Source organism: Hyperolius riggenbachi, chromosome 11 (genome assembly GCF_040937935.1).
Source record: "Hyperolius riggenbachi isolate aHypRig1 chromosome 11, aHypRig1.pri, whole genome shotgun sequence".
NCBI classification, from domain to species: domain Eukaryota; kingdom Metazoa; phylum Chordata; class Amphibia; order Anura; family Hyperoliidae; genus Hyperolius; species Hyperolius riggenbachi.
This window is the reverse complement of record NC_090656.1, coordinates 159,473,925-159,495,556: the sequence shown is the minus strand read 5'-3', so window position 1 is coordinate 159,495,556 and position 21,632 is coordinate 159,473,925. Positions and strand designations below refer to the sequence as shown.

The 21,632-nt window shown below is 46.9% G+C and overlaps 1 protein-coding gene across 2 annotated transcripts in view; it reads left to right on the top strand.

Annotated features, from left to right (window-relative positions):
• Nucleotides 1-21,632, top strand: part of NXF1 (nuclear RNA export factor 1) — a 159,282-nt gene that overhangs the window by 45,780 nt on the left and 91,870 nt on the right. For both annotated transcript variants that reach the window (XM_068260673.1, XM_068260674.1), the window contains exons 3-4: nt 7,479-7,611; nt 15,950-16,033. In XM_068260673.1, the coding sequence (XP_068116774.1) occupies nt 7,479-7,611; nt 15,950-16,033 (217 nt within the window). The remainder of the gene's footprint in view (nt 1-7,478; nt 7,612-15,949; nt 16,034-21,632) is intronic.

The following is a 21,632-nucleotide window of genomic DNA, read 5'->3' as shown; positions in this document are numbered from 1 at the left end:
AGCACCGCAGCCTCCTGGAGGTAAAACAGCCACTGTTGACACTCGGAAATGTTTTGCCTGTAACAAACCGGGTCATATCAGTGCTACGTGCCCAGAAAAGAAGAGGGAAGCCCCAAACTCTGGTGGGGCCCGAAATGCGTTGTGTGCCACCAGGAATGCAGGTAGCTATGCAGAGAATCTGCAACCTGTCACAGTTGGGGATACAGTTACCACCGGTCTGAGAGACACTGGAGCAGAGGAGACTCTAGTGCACCCCCAGCTTGTGAATCCCGAGGAGTACATTCCTGGCAAGACTATGGCTGTCAAAGGAGTTGGGGTGTCACCCCCGCCATACCCACCGCCTTGGTCCATATGGATTGGGGGGCCGGCAGCGGAATGAAAGAAGTGAGGGTAACGGATGCCATCCCCACGAACGATTTGTTAGATACTGACCTGGGACGGTTAGTGGCCCGGTATGAGCCTACTCCAACCCCCGTGGAGCCTGCATCCCCAGCAGAAGTTCAGGACTCTTGCCAGGTACTGTTTGATAACTCTGTGCAAGTGGGGGGTGCTGGTGGGGCCCCAGGGGCTAAGGACTGTGTACTAGGAGCCAGCCCTAGTGAGTCTCCAGTGCACAGGCCTGGAGGGGGACACGTTGTTACCATGAATACAGATAATGTTGATGTAATATGTGATGTGTTGCAGATTTGCAGTTGATCGTTCCCCACAGGTACAGGGAGCATCTATTAAGAATAGCACATGAGGTGCCCCTGGCTGGTCACTTGGGGATCCGCAAGACCAAAGCCCGTCTTGCTCACAATTTTTATTGGCCCCACATGGGGACAGATATTGCAGATTTTTGCCGGTCTTGTGTCGCATGTCAGCGAGTTGGCAAAGCAGGTGACACAGACAAAGCCCCACTGAGGCCCTTGCCCATCATAGAGGAGCCCTTCCAAAGGGTTGCTGTTGACATCATTGGGCTTCTAGCAATACCCAGCAGCACAGGGAAACGTTTCATTCTCACGGTGGTAGATTATGCCACTCGCTACCCTGAAGCTGTAGCCCGGAGCTCCATACGGGCAGACAAGGTTGCGGACGCATTGGTGCGCATTTTCTCACGGGTCGGTTTTTCCGCAAAATGCTCACCGATCACGGCCCGCAATTCATGTCGCGCCTAATGGAATGCCTCTGTAAGCAAATGCAGGTAGAACACCTCATGGCTAGCCCTTACCACCCCCAGACAAATGCATTTTGTGAGCGGTTCAATGGTACACTGAAACAGATGCTAAAGGTGTTTGTTGAATCGCAAGGGAGAGACTGGGAGCGCTACCTGCCCCACTTACTGTTTGCTTATCGGGAGGTGCCCCAGGCATCCACCGGGTTCTCGCCCTTTGAGCTCTTATTCGGGAGAAGGGTACGCGGACCCCTCAATCTCATTTGAGAGGCCTGGGAGGGGCAGGATATGGGTCCCGGAGTCTCCATAGTAGAATACGTTTAAAAGTTCCAGGAAAAGATGGACACCCTGGTGGGGTTGGTGCGAGAGAATCTTACTCAAGCCCAGGCCACCCAGAAGCAGTGGTATGACCACGGGGCTAGGGAGAGAGTTTGAGGTAGGTCGCAAGGTGTGTGTCCTAAACCCGATGCGACAGAATAAGCTGCAGGCCGCTTGGGATGGGCCCTATACCATACATAGAAAGATTAGTGATGTGACCTATGTGGTCACGCTGGATGACAGAGGTAAGCAGCTGAAAACGTACCATGTCAATATGTTGAAGGAACATCATGATAGAACCGCTTGTGCTCTCCCTGTCTGCAGTTTACTACCGGACGGTGAAGCAGAGGCCCTGGTTGACATCCTGGCCTCCACCCATGAAACCGACTCTGTTACCGAGGTGCAGATCAATCCGGAGTTGACAGCAGAGCAGCAGGCTGGGCTATCTGATGTGCTGACCCTTTACCATGGTACCTTTACAGCCTGCCCTGGTCTGACCAGCCTGGCCGTACACCATGTTGACACCGGAAATAACAAGCCGATCAGACAGTCAGCATATAGAGTCTCCCCTGAGGTTCAGGCCAACATCAGCAAGGAGATTGAGGAAATGCTGTCACTAGGGGTGATCCAACGGGCGCACAGCGCATGGGCATCACCTGTAGTGCTAGTACCCAAACGGGACCAGACCAATCGGTTCTGTGTAGATTATCGAAAACTAAATTTCATAACTGCTTCAGATGCTTACCCAATGCCGAAGGTCGATGAATTGTTAGCTAAGCTAGCTGGCGCGCAATATCTAACAATCGTGGATTTGAGTCGGGGATGCTGGCAGGTCCCTCTAACAGCTGAGGCATGGGAGAGGTCTGCCTTTATCACCCCCACAGGTCTGTTTGAATTCAATGTGATGGCTTTTGGGATGAAAAACACCCCAGCCACCTTCCACAGGGTTGTAAATGGTCTCCTGGAAGGATTGGAACACTGCACTGTCGCCTACCTAGATGACATTGCCGTGTTTAGCGCCAACTGGAAAGACCACTTAGCGCTGCTGTCACAGGTTCTGGGATGCATCACTGCAGCAGGACTAACAGTCAAGCCTAGCAAGTGTCAGATAGGTATGAAACGGGTACAGTACCTGGGACATGTGGTGGGGGGGGGGGGGGGGAGAACTTCGTCCAGATACTGGTAAGGTAGATGCCATTGTGTCCTGGCCCACCCCCCAAACGTAGAAACAGATTCAGTCCTTCTTAGGAACTGCTGGGTACTATAAAGTTTGTCCCCAACTACAGTGCCCTCCCCAAGCCATTGACCGACCTCACAAAAGAGAAGCTGCCCAAGCAGAGTCTCTGGACGCCAGAATGTGAACAGTCATTCACAGCTCTGAAGAGGGCCCTAGCCAGCCCTCCCGTGTTGCAAGCGCCAGACTTCAGCCGACGGTTTGTAGTCCAGACGGACGCCTCAGCCTTTGGCCTAGGTGCTGTGTTAAGCGAGGTAAACCAAACTGGGGAGAAACATCCGATTCTGTATTTAAGTCGGAAGCTGCTACCCCGGGAGGTAGCTTACGCCACCATAGAGGAGGAGTGCTTGGCAATTGTATGGGCCCTACAAAAGCTGCAGCACTATCTTTACGGTCTCGTATTCACGGTCGTCACCAACCACACCCCTTTTAGTTGGTTACATCGGGTTTCTGGTGACAATGGCAAATTGCTGAGATGGAGCTTGGTTCTCCAACAATATAGCGTCACTATTCAACATAGGAAGGGGAGCAATCATGGGAATGCGGATGGGCTGTCCCGTCAAGCAGAACAAACAGTGTAGGCGCTGGCAGGATGATCTGGGAAGATCTGCCTTGCACCAAGTTAACGGCGGAGGTGTGGTGATATATTGGGGTGCTGATGAAGTTAGATCTCTGGGAATTGTCTGGAGATTTAATTAAAACTAGTTCCCCCCCCCCCCCTTCCAAACGGGCTTGCAGCCTCAAGCCAAATCTCCCAGTATAAAAAAGCAGGGGCAGATACCTAAAATCAGTCCGCTCCTGACGGTAGCTGAAGCTAAGTGGGCTCCTAGTCCAACCAGAACTGTGTCCGTCCACAAAAACCAAGTCCAAGGTTCTTCTATCTTGATCCCTGTTTATTTTGGTAAGCAAATAGTCTTGTGTGTATCTTTGTAACTTTTATCCTTGTAACTTTTATCTTGTAACTGTTACTTTTTTTTTTTTTGTAAATCTTTTGTATATATTATTTTCTGCATTGTTCCACTTTTTCCTGGAATATTAAATAGTTATTTAATAAGTGTGACTTCTGTTGTACTAAACAAACACTCATAGCCTAGAAGAGACTGAAGTGTAACTGTGTATAAGTCCATGCCTGATTGTATGACTGAGCAACACTACCGTATAAGATTGTAATTGCATTGTGTGTATGGGGCACTTCTGCGTGCGACAGCAGAGTGGGAAGTCTTAACAGTATCGTTCGGAACGACTGTTAGTAGTTTTGCTTCACTACAGTGTAAGATTGCAACTGTGTGTATGTGGTGTTCTCATATTTGCCTAAAGCGCAAAGCTGACCCGAGTACGAAAACACGTATTGCGTGCTGAGCACTCGACAGCAGAGTGGACGTGTCTAGCAACAGCTAGTGGTGGCAGTGAGAAGTGTTTGAGGGGTCCCAGCCTTGTTTTTAGCTTGAATAAGGCGGCTCCCCGCTTGATCTGGTCAAACCCGCAGTCGGGGAACCGTATACGCATGTGTGCCGCGGGCCGGTTCCTGACAGTCCCCTTTGTGTTATAGCAACTGGAGCTAAAAATTCCCCCCACATTAAATCATTCCCGGTTACCTTTTTGTCAAACCCTAAAGGTTTGGGATACTGCTCATAAATATCTTGAGCTTGATGCCCCTTTGAAATGTACCCCTCTTTGGGAGAATCGAGGCCTTCCTGAACTCCGTAAACTCCCCAATAGTCGGGTGTGGATTGAGCGTGGTATAGTATACCTACATCAGGTCGTAGACTCTGGATCTATTGTTCCTTTTAAACAACTAGCGACTAAATTCCAACTGCCAACATCTATGAAGTTCTACCATGCACAACTCACATGCTCTAAAAACTCAATTTCCTACAGTGCCACCTTCCCTTTCTGACTCTGGTATATTAAATATTGTAACAGGTCCCTCCTCCAGTCAACTAATTTCAGCTCTATATGCAGCTATTATGATAACTGGTGCCACTCGTAGAGCCTTTGTTAGGAAATCTCAGTGGGTGCAGGATCTTGGGGAGATCTCCGATGAAGATTGGGAGGAGGCTCTCGAGGATTCTGCTAGGGTTTCCCCCACATACCAGATAGATTACTTAGTCTCTACGTGTTGCATAGAGCCTACCTTACTCTGGTCAGATTAGCTAAGTTTCGATCTGGGTACTCACCTTTATGTCCCAAATGTGCCCTGACACAAGGGAAGTTTTACCGTATGATATGGTCCTGCCCTGAGGTGAACATTTACCAGCAGCATATTGTGAAATTCTTAAATGACAAGATGGGCTGCTCTGTAGCCCTTGACCCCAAACTCTGCTTACTTAACATGATTCCTCATGACATCCGTAATAAACACACACAACTTTTCTTGCTGAATGTTTTCCATATAGCTCGTAAGGTTACATAGCTATTTTGGTCGAAAAAAGACATACGTCCATCGAGTTCAACCAGGTTCTTACTCAACACTGGATACAACCTCCGGTTCCTGTATTAGTTGACTGGATTAGAACAATTAGTAAAATTCTACCATTCCACAAAGCCATATATTTACGCAGGGGGTCAGAACATAAATACCATTCCATCTGGGATATTTGGACTACTTCACGTTATACTCGTTCTAGAGTTTAACACTTACCTATAGATCTACACATTTTCAATAACACTTGAATGGGGGGGGGGGGGGGTTCTGTGAGAACACTGCTGTTCTTTATATATATTTCTGCTGTTTTAGTTCTTTATTCTGTTTAGGCTATAACAGTGTTCTCCCCAGAATCAAACAAGTGGGCGGGCCACCCACCTGAAATTAAGCCCCGCCCGGCTGTTTTTACGTGATCTATCAAGACGCTCTGGGCTCTCTTGCAATATAGCAAAACCCAGCGCTGTCCTGAATCTGCCCTGCTTGTCTGCGTACAAAATCTTCTGCTTCCCGGCAGGCTCATACATTCATTGGCTCAGCATGTGGTGAGAGGTAGGACCATTTGCGCTAGCCTATAGACTGTGGGGGGGGGGGGGGGGGGGCGTGTTAGAGGCTGTCTGCTTGCCAAAGTTTACAGGGAGACTCGAGCCTGTATGAGGTACAGGCACATGGTTTGGCAGACCGGGGATTTATTGATGCAGTCACAGTTTCCAAATACCGCAGCTTCTCCCTCGGCCTGTACTCCTCACAGCCAGGTCCCTTCTCTCTGCAAGCGTCCAGCGTGTCAGGCTTCACCTCCAGCTACTGCTGTCCTCCGAATTCTTCTGATAGCCGTGACGGCATGGTTACGCTAGAAGCAAGCAAGTCAAACTTTAGACCTCACAGCGTGTGGCCAGCTAATGGAGCACGGCAGCCCGCTCAGTAAATGCTGTCCCTCACTCCTCACATTCCATCGGGGCTCGCTCTGGTCTGACTCCTGTGACCACTGACCAGGTCACATAGAGTTCATTCATGCCTGTATATAGCAGGAGAGGCCTAGCCATTTTAGTTTCCTCAACTCCTACTGCACTGTCTGTGCGAGAGGTGAGGGCCAGATCCTGTACTGCTAAATGAAAAAAAAAAATTCTGAGTGGACTGCAGTCTGCCCCCATCCTGCCACCTCTGCCCAGCATTTTTCAAAAAGGTCTGTACCTTGTATCCTCTGCTTTCACCCACCACTAGTCCTAACCATTCCTTCCCCAGAGGCACCATTGCTACAAGACCTCACTGCTTTTTCTATACTGTATAGCAGACCTCCACTGCTGCAGCACAGATAAAGTTAGGTAAAGAACAGTATTTTCTGTGTCATCTGACAGGCAGCCATGTGCTGTAAACCTGCACAGGGCTGTGTAGCAGTGTGGCTTCAATTTATAACCAACGCTGATACACAGCTCTGGGTGGGCTTACAGCATTTAGTCGCCTTTCAGATGACGCAAAGGGCTCACATGTCCCTGCTTTTACCAGTACTGCTGCAGGGAGATGATCAGAAGGGCACTATCTGCATGGAGTCTGTATGTTCTCCCTGTGTCTGCATGGGTTTCTGCTGGGCACTCCAGTTTCCTCCCAAATCCCAAATACATACAGATAAGTTCACTAGCTTCCCCCTAAATTAGCCATAGACTACAATACATACACTACACAATACACACATGACTGGTAGGGACTAGACTGAGCCACTTTAATGGACAGTTAAGTGACAAGACAATATACGCTGTACAGCGCTGCCGAATTTGTCTGCGCTATAGAAATACTTAAGAAATAATAATAGTGGGCACTCGCCACCAATGAGTAGGTAAGCAATATATGAATGGGGGTGGTTTGAGGGTGAGACGGGGTAGTAAATACCCCATACATTTTCCCGACGCACCCCACCCGGCTACTTTTTCATGCCACCCGGCTGGAAAAAATTTCTAGTAGGAACACTGCTATAACATGTCCCTTTGTTGGTTGATTTCTCCTTCCAAAAGAGAATCATTTTTGAAGGATTCTTTTATTTTGGTAGAACTTAACAAATTAAGTTAGCAATGTTTACACTGTCTTTTACATCTGTTACCATTATGTGTATGCCGCCTGCATGCGGCCGATACCTATGTACCTCTTTTGCACCTTTTCCAATAAAGATGACCTGTTCAATCAAAAAAAAAAAAAAAAGTGAAACTGCAGAAATGTTTTTTTTATTAGTAATGCCCATATCCATAATTGTCCCATTACTTTATTTTCAGTTCAGGTTTGCTTTAAATGCCAGTTGTTCTGTTCTGAGTATGTATACACTTGTTTTCCTCAATTTTTATTTCCTCTTTTTCTTTCTCCAGCAATCCTTATAACCGTGGCGGTAGAAGAAGAGATGACAGACCAGGAAGAGACAGAGGTTCTTTTCATGGAAATGGTCCAAGGGGTAATCATCATGACAGACCAAATGACAAAAACACTTGGTTCAAGATTACAGTAAGTGTAATGTACCCGGTTTCATACATTGATCTACCTTTCTAAAGTATGGTACAGACACTAGGTAAAAACTGCACATGTGACACATGATGCACGTTTTGTCTGTCATTCTGTCAAAAGTTCGAAAAATTAACCCTCAGCTGAATGTAATTGTGAGGACAAAACATACAACAATAGATGTTGCTGCCATACAAATCAATATTTCTTAAAGAGAACCCGAGGTGGGATTTAATTATGTTAGTGGGGTTCAGAGGCTGGTTGTGCACACTAACACCAGCCTCTGTTGCCCCATGGTGTGCCTCCAGGACCCCCCTGCGTGCCGCTATACCCCCCGCAGTGCTAGCGACACACAGCGTGTTGCCAGCACAATGTTTACCTATGCCCATAGGTAAACATTGTGCTGGCGACACGCTGTGTGTCGCTAGCACTGCGGGGGTATAGTGGCGCGCAGGGGGGTCCTGGAGGCACACCATGGGGCAACAGAGGCTGGTGTTAGTGTGCACAACCAGCCTCTGAGCCCCACTAACATAATTAAATCCCACCTCGAGTTCTCTTTAAAGGGAAGAGTGATATGGATGTTTTCTTTTAACCACTTAAAGGAAAACTTAAGTCAAATAAAAAAAATGACATTTACTCACCTGGGGCATCCCTCAGCACCCTGAAGCTGGATGGTGCCCTCGCAGCCCCGCTCCGATCGTCCTGTCCCCGCCGGCGGCTACTTCCGGTTCGGCGACAGCCGCCGACAGGCTGGGAACGCGGCTGATTTTCCGCGTTCCCAGCCGCTGCTATCACCCTCTATGCTGCTATAGCGTATATATAGACGCTATAGCAGCATAGAGGGTGATAGCAGCGGCTGGGAACGCGGAAAATCAGCCGCGTTCCCAGCCTGTCGGCGGCTGTCGCCGAACCGGAAGTAGCCGCCGGCGGGGACAGGGCGATCGGAGCGGGGCTGCGAGGGCACCATCCAGCTTCGGGGTGCTGAGGGATGCCCCAGGTGAGTAAATGTCATTTTTTTAATTTGACTTAAGTTTTCCTTTAAGGACCACGCTAGTTTGTAATGATCGGTGCTGCGTGGGCTCTACAGCCCGCAGCACCGGTCAGGAATGTGGCAGGGCGATCAGACCCCTTTTTTTCCCCACTAGGGGGATGTCCTGCAGGGGGGGCTGATCGCCGCCGGCTACTATTGATTTGCGGGGGGGCTCCTCGAAGCCCCCCTCCGCAGCGTTTTCCGGGCTCCCCTGCTTTCCCTCCCTCTCCCTTCTCCTCTAAGCGGCGCAGGACGGATATCCGTCCTGCGCCTGATAGGATAGGCTTCTGCCTATCAGATGCCGGCCAATCAGAGGCCGGGGATCACCGATCTACGCCACGGCGCTGCTGCGCAGCAGCGCCGTGTGATGTAAACATCGGGGATTCCTTCCCCGCGTGTTTACATTATGCGTGCGAGCCGCGATCGGCGGCTCGCACACTGTTCACGGAGGCAGTCTCCGTGATCTAGCATGGAAAGGCCGCTCGATCGAGTAGCTGTTTCCATGCTATACCACTAACTACCCGCCGACGCCTATCGGCATTAGGCGGTCGTTAAGTGGTTAAACAATACTAGTTGAATGGCAGTCCGGCTGATCTCTTTGGCTGCAGTAGTGACTGAATCACACACCTGAAAAAAACATGCAGCTAATCCAGTCTGACCTCAGTCAGAGCACCTGATCTGCATGCTTGTTGAGGGGCTGTGGCTAAAAGTATTAAAAACACGGGATCAGCAGGAGAGTCAGGCAACTGGTATTATTTTAAAAGGAAAAATCCATATCCTTCTCCGTTTAGGTTCCCTTTAATTAAAAAAAAAGTAGACTAAGCAAACCACAATCCGCAACAAATGTTGAAAATGAGCATACAGTATGGCAAACCTCTATTGTTGTGAATTGAAAATTATAAGCCAGTGTCTTGGTAGCTGGGCATGAAAACTTTGGAATTGAGACACAAATTAAAAAAGAGACCTGTACCACTTTCAGGTGTGCAGAGTTTAGAGCAGTATTTGGAGATGAGGCCTAGTCAATGTGCAGAAGCCAGGGACTCTTGTGATTATGCACCAGCCTGCTGCAAAGACTCAGAAGCGGTGCCAGACTGCGGAGGGTCTATCTGGAAGGGCCCCTTGCTTAAAATAATGTGTCAGGAGTGGAGTAGAGGGCCCGGAGTAAAGGCTAGGGAGAGAGTTGGAGGATCAGGCAGACATACTCTTCAGTGCTAGCCATTAACGCTCAGCTAGTAACTAGCGTATAGTCCAAGGGCCCCACTTTTTGACCACTTGTTGTTCCCTCATGCAGCATTGGATGCATTGGACAAATGTACAGGTATTAAACTTTCAACCTTCCTGACTATGAATGGAGGGATCAGGTATAGTCATACTCATCTGAAGTTTGTATGTTAGGCATCTCTTGCCAGTAGTATCAGTTAATTTGGAGTTTCTTTTAATTTAATTTATATCTTGTTCTAGAAAAAAAAATGTTTTAATATAGTGCCATCCTCTTCAGTGGTGCTGAAGTGAAAGTAAGGTAATACTGTACATGGGTTATAATCCACAGACTTGTTTTTTTGTGTTTTTTTTTTTATAATTTTTTTGATGCACTCTTGTTAAATGGATCTGTTTTTTATTAGAGGTTCCTGCTAACATACTGTATGTAAAAATGTACATTTTAAGTCCTAGCACAGGTCCAAGGTACCTTGGATAGTGTCGTAAATACTTCTCCTACAGTGGTAAAAGGATCATTAAGGCTGGTTTCACAGTGGGACGTTACAGGCGCACGTTAGAGCAGCCTGTAACGCAGCCCACCGCACAGTAATGAAAAATCAATGGGGCTGTTAACAGTGCGGACATTGCGTTACATTGTAACGCTGCGTCACAAGACAACGTACTGCATGCAGTACTTTGGACGCGGCTGAGCCGCGTTAGACTGCTTGCACATGCTCAGTAATGTTGGGGAGGAGCGGAGAGCGGCCAGGCACATGGCTAATTAATATGCACTGCACGTTATGACGTGCAGTGTTTACTTCCTGGAGCAGCCGCTCTGTGCGGCGATTGGCCGGCGGGACCATGTGATGCCGCATCCGCACAAGAGTGCGCATCACGGCATCACTGACGCCAGAGTGAGCTGCACAACGCGGCTCACTCTGACGTCCAGATCCAGCACCACCAGGCGTTGAGTTAGGGGGACGTTATGCGACCTTAACGCCCCCTCTAACGCAACGTCCTGGTGTGAAATTAGCCTAAAAGTGTACCCGAGGCAACATGTGACATGAGATAAACATGTGTATGGACAATGCAAAACAAATTAACATGGTTATTTTACTTGTTTTATTTTGGTGCCTGAGTTAATTTCTAGGCATGGAAATGACCGTTTGTCTTGTAGGGAATGTAATAAACATTACTGATAAGCTAATAACAGTCATAAAAGTTTTCCTGGTAGAATACAACTTCTGACAGCAAAGGGAGATAAAATACATGAACTATTGACCTTTTTCTAACTCTGGAACACTTATAAGGCTGCCACTGAGCAGAGGCAACAAAACATTCAATATACTTTGTAAATGTTTAAATATAAAATAGAACCATGGGCTATCTAAAAAAAAAGTCATCTTTGGGAGTAGGAGGATAAATACAACTGTTTATCTCATCAGTTTATTTTCACCTTGGGGTCACTTTACACAAGGTATTTGGGTGCTTTGTCTTTAAAATGCTCTGCATTTTACTTACTAGCCTTAAAAATACAGATTTTGAGGTATAGGATAGGCATCAGATATCAGTAGCAGAGTTGCCGAATGGTCAACAAGGCTGCAGAAATCGCTGATGGATATGAGCAATCGAACTTTCACTGCACTTCTGTTCCTTAGCATCCTGAAAAATTCATGGCTGCCTACCAAAAGGGCAACTTTAGTGAGGGGTATGTGGAGGTCGCCATATTTATTTACTTTTAAGCAATACCAGTTGCCTTCCTATCCTGTTGATCCTCTGCCTCTAATGCATTTAGCCATAGACCCTGAACAAGCATGCAGCAGGTCAGGTGTTTCTGAAAAAATTAGCTGCATGCTTGTTTCTGGTGTGTTATTTAGACAGTACTGCAGCCAAATAGATCAGCAGGGCTGCCAGGCAACTTGTATTGTTTAAAATGAAATAAATGCCAGCCTCCACATATCTCTCGCTACAGTTGTCCTTTAAGACATTCTTCTGACAGCTCAACTCTCCTTGGGTTATGGGGCTTGTCATGAGCAGGCTTTGAAAATAGGGAGTGGCTAGCAACCTGAAATTATTCAACTGGCAGGATAAGTACAGAATGGTGGCAGAGGCATAAGTGCTCGGAAAGCCAGGATCCTCTAACTACAGAAGAGGGGAAAAAGGATAGAAATCAGTTACAGTAGTTCTTTCATTGGCATAGTTTAGCTCTTCTTTTTAAGCAAGTTGGTTTTTGCTACTCTAGAAACCAGTAAGATGTAAAGTGTACCCATGATCAGTAATAAGGTTTTATACTTACCTAGGGCTGCCATCAGCCCCATGAGCACTTCTGCGTCCATTGCCGTCCTACCAGGTGGTTTCGTTCGGCTGCTGGCTCAGTAGGCCATCTGCGCATGTGAAGCAAAGCCCACCTGCCATGACTGAACCAGATTACCGGGGCTGATTGCAGCCAAACGGAACCACCCGAGAGGACGGTGAGGCACGCAGCGGTGCTCATGGGGCTGGAGGAAGCCCCGGGTATTTATAAAATCTTTCTTATTACTTCTCTCGGGTTTCCTTTAAGGTTCCATTTGAAACTAACACAGTAAAAATAACTGTTAGAAACTACGTTTGTCTTGAGCAATGTAAACAATTTTCTTCAGAAAATTGTCCATACAAAGTTTACTTTTCTCTGGAAGTGCAAAATAGTTGCTTCTAATTAAAGCTTATACAAATTGCAACAAAAAGAGCAACATTTTTAATAAACTATTTTCTCGATCTAGGTCGATTCACATACATTGAGGGAATGATACAAAAATTAACTTCCTATCCCAATACACCCACATCAAGCCAGCTAGCCAGTGCAAGTAAGGCTGGTAACGATATTTAAAAACTTTCACACTGAATAGAACCAGCTCCTAAATTCTTATTGTCTCATGGATTGGACAGAACTTCATGTAACTTTTTAAAATCAAGCCTGAATAAAAAATGTTAAACCAAAATTACATAATGGGATCCTATAACCTATTGCAAGCACTTACAAATATTGGTGGTTTCCAGTGTCTACCCATTACAGCACATTGTCAAATGTATAGTGTACTTTGGCCATTAGGTTGCTAAACCAGAATTTAATATCTAGGTCTTGCAAATAATGTATTTTGTTGGTGTAGACCAGCGGTGGCAAACCTAGAGCCGAGGAGGAGGCGGAGCGGAGGCGGCACGCAGAGCCGTTGCTGTGGACACGCGTTCTGTGTCCCCACCACCGCTGATCAATATTCCGCATGTTTGGAGGGGTTGGAGTGGCTGTGTACGGAGCCGCATGTCTGGAGGGGGTGGAGCGGAAAGAGCGTCTATGCACATAGTCATAGCACAGTTCCACCCTACCCGCTCAGCCCAGGCCTGGTGGAGTGGTTACGCACGGAGCTGCCCGGCGCTGTTAAGCTCCGCCTCCTGCGTAGTCGCAACCCGGAGAGGAATGTGGCCCTCTAAGCACTGCAGCCTGGAGCACTCCAGCCCAGCCAGGATCGCTCAGCACACCCTGCATATACAGACGTAAGTCTGTATAATCTAGCCAGCTATCGTCTGTGAGGTGGAGGGGGACTGTCTGTAGGGTGGAGGGGGAAGGCACCCAATAATGTAATTAACTGTCTGCCCACCCAGTATATACTTACTCTACCTGCCTACTGCCCACTCAGCTAACTACACTCCCTACTGCCCACCCAGCATGTACCTGCAATCCTAACCTACCGCTTGCCCAGCATATACCTAAACTCCCTACTGCCCACCCAGCATATACCTCCACTCCCTACCTACCTACCTCGCACCCAGCATATACCTACACTCCCTACTGCCCGCCCAGCATGTACCTTCACTCCCAGCCTACCTACTGCCCACCCACTATGTACCTACACACCCTACTACCCGCCCAGCGTATACCTTCACTCCCAACCTACCTACTGACCACCCAGCATATACCTATACTCCCTATCTACCTACTGCCCAGCATACACCTACATTCCCTACTTATATACCGCCCACCCAGCATATACCTACAGTCCCTACCACCTGCCTCACTATTGCTGCATGTATCATGTGGGATCTCACCATTGCTGCACGAGTCCGCCGGCGCCACACTATTACTGCATTTATAATGTGGGGCCTCAAGTCACCATTATTGCATGTGTCATGTGGGGCCTCACCATTACTGCAGTTGTCATGTGGGGCCTCACCATTACTGCAGTTGTCATGTGGGGGTCTCATGTTTGCTTAATTTGTTGTTTGGGGGGGCCTCATGATTGCAGTACTAGCTGTTTAAGGGCCTCATGAGTGTTGCATTTGTCATGTGAGGCCCCACTATTGCTGCATTTGTCATGTGGGACCTGAAGTCACCATTACTGCATTATTCATGACAGGCCTCACCATTGCTGAATTTGTCATGTGTAGGCATCACCATTACTACAGTCCTCATATAGGGGTCTCATATATGCTTAATTTGTTATTTGGGGGTCTCATGTTTGCTTAGTTTTATTTGGGGGCCTCACAATTGCAGAATTTAATTGTGGTTCTCACCATTGCTGCATTTCATGTGGGGTCTCTAAATTACTGCAATTGTCATATGGGGGTCTCATGTTTGCTAAATTTGTTATTTGGGGGTCTCATGTTTGCTTAATTTGCCATTTGGGGGCTCATTGCAAAATTTCTTAATTGGTGGCCTGGCCATTGCTGTAATTGTCATGTAGGGATCTCATGTTTTCTTAATTTATTTGGGGATCTCATTTTTGATCTGTTATTTGGGGCTTTATGATTGCAGAATGTGTTAATTGGGGCCTCAACATTGCTGTATTTGTCATGTGAAGGCCTCTAAATTACTGCAATTGTCATATGGGGGGGGGGGGGGGGGGGGGGTCTCATGTTTGCTAAATTTGTTATTTGGGGGCCTCATGCTTGCAGAATTTAATTGGTGGTCTCACCACTGCTGCATTTGTTATTTGAAGGCCTTACCATTACTGCAATTGTGGGGGGGGGTCTCATGTTTGCTTAATTTGTTATTTGGGGGTCATATGATTGCAGAATTTAATTGGGGACCTCAGTTACTGCATTCAACATGCGGGGGTCTGACAATTGCTACATTTGTCATGTGGGAACTTGAGTCACCATTACTGCAATCATGTGAAGACCACCATTACTGCAGTTGTCATCTAGCAGGCAATCTAGTGTTTGCTTTATTAGTTTTTTGGGGGGGCTCATGATTGCAGAAATTATTTGGGGGCCTCATGAGTGCTTCATTTATCAAGTGGGGCCTCGCCATTACTACATTTGTCATGTGGGGCCTTACTATTACTGCATTCATCATTAAATTGCCATGTTAGCACTTTGCAATACATAAGTAGGTTTTGGTTTGCAGTTTGGGCACTCATTTCAAAAAGGTTCGCCATCACTGGTGTAGACAAAATAAATGCAGTAAAACCTTGCAAAGTCACATTTCCATTGATACCCACACATTTTATTTGTCTATTTGTCCCGGTTACTGCAACGTTAAAAATGTTTTCCCTAGTACAATGTATGGTGCCAATATTTTATTTAGAAATAAAGGTGCATTTTTTCACAGTTCCCATTCATTGTTCTAAGTCACTGTGTAAATGACCGCTGCCGTCTATTAGACGGTGCCGCCATTTACACGAATGGATACTTACACATCCACGCATTACCTACTTTTTGCGTAGTGATACTACGCATAGGGAAGTTATGCGCAAGGACATCTCGTGGCCAAACAGTAGGGATGTAGTTACTTGTCCAGGGGTGGGGAAGTGGTTAAAGCCACACAAAAAAGGTAAAAAAAGGTTGGGGCAAGCCAACAGGTGACATGGATTCTGTTATAGGGTAAGTCTTCTTAAATTTTTATTTTATACCATTTTACTATTACTGTTTTTGGCTTGTGGAACAAATCCGCTGGGTTTCCATTCTTATGCGTAAATTCGCTTTGATGTAAGAGTGCTTTGGATTACAAGCATGTTTGCGGAATGAATTGTGCTCGCAAACCAAGGTTCCACTGTACATTTCTTTGAGATGTGATCAGTTGAGCATAATTTTTTTTTTAGTGTGGTGGTTTAATCATTCCCTGATGTGCTTTGTGATCAGATTCCACATGGGAAAAAGTATGAGAAGGATTGGCTAATCGGCCTTCTGCAAAGTGCCTGTTCATTGCCGTTTTCACCTATAGCGGTAAGTTATCTGAACCTTCTATTTAATTTCAAGGACAGTACTAAATACACAATTATCTGTGCTTGTCTTGTGTTTGTTAAAAATGTAGTTTCCCAGGATGTCATCAGGACAGTACCCCTCAATGAGACTTGTTTCATTGAGGGAATTTGGACAGGAAGCAATAAACATAAGACATATTCCTGAGGTAGGCAGTAGAAATACAGGACACAGGAAATACCAGGGCTGTGGAGTCGGTCCAAAATCATCCAACTCCGACTCCTCAGTTTATGAAACCTCCTACTCCCAAGTACCCAAAATTACTCAGACTCCTCGATTCCAACTCCTTAGTCTGATACTTACCAGGGCTGTGGAGTTGGTACAAAAATCGCCATACTGAGACTCCTCCGTTTATGAAACCTCCAACTCCAGGTACCCAAAATTACTCACTATCCAACTCCGACTTCACAACCTTCGGAAATACTTCTCCAGTAGTTCTTCCTATCCCGGACGGGCGGTAGAGGGAGCCTTTTTTTTTTTTTTTGCCAACCATGCCGGACAGCAGGAGCAAAGTATGTGGGCCCCGCTGTAAATGCTGTGGGTCTGTGCAGCATACAGGAGGCTTCTCACTCATCTGTTGAAAACTTGTAGTGTGTGCGCGGAGCCAGAAGCTCTGGCTGAAGTCTACCCAGGGATCACATGATGGCGTCCCATGTGACCAGCCATCCAGGAAGTGGCAGAGGACTTTGGCGCTTGTACTGGCGGCTGGTATGAAATGGCTCTGGCAATGATGCATGAGGTAATTTGCGCCGAAATTAGAAACCACAGTGGGGTATTGTTTTGCAGGGGTTACTTTTCTGGCACGCCTGTGGGTGGCAACTTAGGTGTAAATTGCTTTTCGAGTTTCCAGAAAGGCGATTTTAGACAGTTTTCCTAACTTTCTCCATGCAGCTCAATATTGTAAAACCACTGCCTGGGTAAACTCAGCTAGGAGGGGTATTTGGGTCAAGTCCTGGCAGAAACATAATTCATCTAGATCTAAATTATGCAGAATTCCTTGGGAAGGGGAGCTGTTGTTTGGGTCTAAATTAGACAAAACTTTAGTTAGGTCAGTGAACGATAAGAAAAACTTTCCCCCAAAGAAAAAGACCTTACATTTCAAACGTACTTGTTGAGACTCTAGAAAAACAGACAATGAAAACAAAGGAGTCCCCAAAAAGAGATGGGTTTCTAATAGAACCCAGCATGGAAAATCTTAGTTTTCCCCCTCAACTCAGTCCACAAAACAATGATGCCAGTATCCCAGTGGGAGAGAGGATTTCCTACTTTTTTACTTTTTTTTTTTTTTTTTTTTACTTGGAATTGTTCTTGAGGGTGACAGCATCAAATTCGATCAGAGTTAAACAGGCTTCTAAAACTACTTTAGTGAGATGAACTATGCTAGGTACATATAATGGAATTTCCTGACAGATTTACTGTCAGGTCGACTATATCCAACATGTCCGATCAATTTTCCATAGAATTGATCGGAAATCAGATCGGACATGTTGGAAATAGTCAACCTGACAGTAAATCTGTCCAAAAATTGGATCCTGTGTACGTAGCATTAGACAGGCTGTTGCCACAGCTTATCAAAATCGGTCTTCTAGCAGGCACATGCGACTGGAGGACCCCACGGGGGTGAAGGGGACTCAGAAACACACACAAGGGGGGCAGGAGGGGACACAGACAGTGGTGTAGCTAAGGAGCTGTGGGCCCCGATACAAGTTTTACAATGGGCCCCCCCCCCCCCCCCCCCAAGCACTCTATACATAACAATTGATACGGCGCACCAAAACCTGCCAATGGCAACTACAGTGTCAGAGGTGCAAGAAGGGGATGGGGAGCAGCTTGTTAATGATTACCACTATTCAAACTATCTATAGAAGTGATTATTATGAGCACAGGACCAATAGAGAGCTAATACTGTAGTTGAGGGTGTGCCCTTCGGGGCCTCTGCAACCCCTATTGCTACGCCCCTGCAGACACACACAGGAGGACAGGAGTGGACACAAAGGGACTGGACACACACACACACACACACACACACACACACACACACACACACACACACACACACACACACACACACACACACACACACACACACACACACACACACACACACACAGGGCAGGATGACCACACAGGGTGTCTGGAAGGGATGACACACACAGGAGGACAGGAACGGACACATAGTGGACACAGGACGACAATGGGGGAGAACATGTACAAGACGCTCCTGGAACATGGAAGCACCAGATTTAGTATATACTGTATACATTTTTTTTTCTCTGATTTTTGGCCTCTAAACCTAGGTGCGTCTTATATTCCAGAGCGTCTTATATTCCGGTATAATATTATATGTATCATCTTCTGCAAGTCCCATGTTATGAAACATGAACAAGATATCTTCTTCTTTCTGCCTGTTAGGGCTGGTGCACACCACAAGAGCTTTTTAAACGCTAGAGATTTGAAGAGCTCTTGCTAATGCAATGCTATGGGGGATTTTTATACAAAATCACATCGTTAGTGTGCGCACACACACATAGGATAACGTTAGCAGGAGCTTTTAAAATCGCAAAGTGCTCAGAAAAGCTCTTCTGGTGTGCACCAGCCCTTACATGTGGAGTTGAGCAAGCAAATCGCCTCACTCCAAAAGGCTTGAATAGTACTACATTGCCATAGCATGTGATTCAGAGTTAAGTCTGGATCTCCTCATTTGGGGCAGAGCACCAGAGGGACAGTGCCCTCAAGCTTGTAAGGACCTTTAATCAGTATCCTTTATTTCGCCAAGTAAAACGGGGATTTTACCCGGTATTATTTTTGGCACATACAGGGTTGGTGATGGTACAGTAACATACAGTAGAAATACAGAGTAGTCATATACATTACACTTACACCATACATTGGATACTGAGGTCTGTCTGCTATGCTGAGTAGAGCTGCCACAACCTGTGGTGCGCTCAACTACTCTGCAGCAGTTTACAGACACCCCCCGCATGTCTTGGAACGTGCAGGTTAGGGGAAGATGACCATAGATTGGAGAGACAGTCCTGGCCTTATCTGTGCATTTTACCAGTGTTCATGCTTGCAGCTGCCAGCGAAGCGTTAGGGACTTGGCCTGATGGAGATTCTGCTGCGGCTGCATGAGTAGGCCAGGACTGCGGTACAGACTGGGCCCAGCAGCTGCGGCCGGTGTCACATGGTGATCAGTTGAGGCTGGTAGCTGCTGCAGTGAATTGGCAGCTGATGACACTTGCAGTGTCTAACTTTTTGACCCCAAGCTTGTGGCCTGGATACTGGAGTGGTCGGTCTGGAGGTCAGGAATCTGAAAGAACTGCGGCTGGAGGTGAAGGGACCTACCCTGGTGGAGGAGAGCAGAACTTTTTACTAGACAGCAGGGATCCATGGCTGCAGCATATGCTGGCAGGGCTTACATGTTCTTGGTGGCAGGGCTGCTCTAGGTTGAGGAGAGCAGGACATTAGAGGTCATGCTGGGCTGCTGTGGCGTGGATTCAGGGCTGGGCTGTGCAACCGATGTGCTTGAGGCAGAGGTCACTTGGGCCTTCATCCGCAATGGCCTGTGAAGTGGCTCCTGAGACGGCAGGGCATCACTGGCTAAAAAGTGGGGCTAGGGGATTAGGCACGAACCTGTTCCAGAGTGAAACATACAGGCGGCACTGAGCATCCCCGACGGCACTATAGCATGGACCAGCAGCTGTAGTGGAGACTGCATAGGCAGTGAAAAAGCAATCCATGTCAGATAGTGTCTTAACCTCCCTTGTGGTAACCATGAAAAAAATAGCCCAGAGCGGTAATCCTGAGCTCGGCGTAGGTAATCACCTGCTTTTTATGCAGTTTTGGAGTCCCGTGCGAGATCTGCGCTGTGCAGCCAGACTCCAGCTTCTCTCCCCGGCTGTCAGCTTCTCTCTCGGGCCGCAGGGATCCCCATGTCAGCCAATCAGAACAGTGGAGCAGTGGTGCGTAGTTACAATGGAGGTGATGGTGCAGGAAATTAAAAAAATTAACGTTGTTTCGCCCAATTTCTGCATGCATTGGATACAAATGTGTTAAATATATTTGTATCCAATGCATTAGAGCCATTTGATCCCTGCTGCTTCTGAGCAAGTTGTTGTGTGATCTGCTGTATATTCCGATTACCTGTTACCAATTTTTGCCTGGATTTTGACCACTCTCTGCCTGCTGCCTGTACTGACCTCTGCCTGGATTTCGACTATTATCTTTACCTGCTGCCTGTACTGACCTCTGCCTGGATTTCGACTATTCTCTTTGCCTGCCACCTGTACCGACCTCTGCCTGGATTTCAACTACTTTTGCCTGCCACCTGTACCAACCTCTGCCTGGATTTCGACTACTTTTGCCTGCCACCTGTACCGACCTCTGCCTGGATTTCAACTACTTTTGCCTGCCACCTGCACCAACCTCTGCCTGGATTTCGACTACTTTTGCCTGCCACCTGTACTGACCTCTGCCTGGATTAGACTTCTCTCTTCCTGTCGCCTGCTATGGCGTCGGCATCAAGGCGTCTCACATCGGAAGTGCTGATGAAGTTTGAGGACCATGATCCTGATCTGCAGTCGCTGGCAGACTCTAGTGTCAGTGACGTACCTGGAGATATCTGACTTTGGTAGCGAGCGCAACAGTGACTCCATCACCACTCAAGTTAGTGATGTACGCATCTGGTGCCCCAATGACACTAATCAGGCTCCGCCACTGCCCCCACGTTTCCCTTTTATTGGGGACCATGGCCTAAAGAAAGCGTGCGAGAACAACCCCCTGGCCTACTTGCAACTCTTTCAGTGATGCTGTCGTTAAAAAAAAAAAAATATATATATATATATAGTGGTTTAGACAAATCGCTACGCGACACAACTACTGGCTGCTCCATAAGGACGATTTTCAAGGAGCAGGACGTGGGAGCCGGTCACCACAGAGGACTTATGGCTTCCCTTCAGACTAATTATTCTGAAGGGGTGGTGGGGAAGCCCCTGCAGAAATGTTCAAATACAATCATTGCTATCCCTTTCTTTGGCACGGTAATGTCTGAATACCGTTTCAGACTCCTAATGAAATTTTTTGCATTTTTCAGACAATGATACCTTTGAGTCCACCCACCCTGCGCCAAAGCTAAAAAAAAAAATTGGACGGTTTATCAGCTAGTAGGGGACAACTTCCGTAACACTTACGTACCCCAGAGGGACAGAAGTGTTGATCAAAGGTTGATGGCCTACAAGGGGAGGCTGACCTGGAGTCAGTATATCTCATCTAAGAGGGCCCGCTTTGGTGTGAAATCCTATATGCTAAGCGAGTCAGCAACGGGATATACAGGGGTTGGACAAAATAATAAAACACCTTAAAAATCAACAATATATTTTAATATGGTGTTGGTCCACCTTTTGCAGCAATTACAGCCTCAATTCTATGAGGTATTGAGTCATACAAATTGTGAATGGTTTCCAAAGGAATTTTAGCCCATTCTTCAGTTAAAACACCCTCCAGTTCTTTTAGAGACGATGGCGGCGGAAATCGACTTCTTACTTGAATCTCTAATAAAGACCAT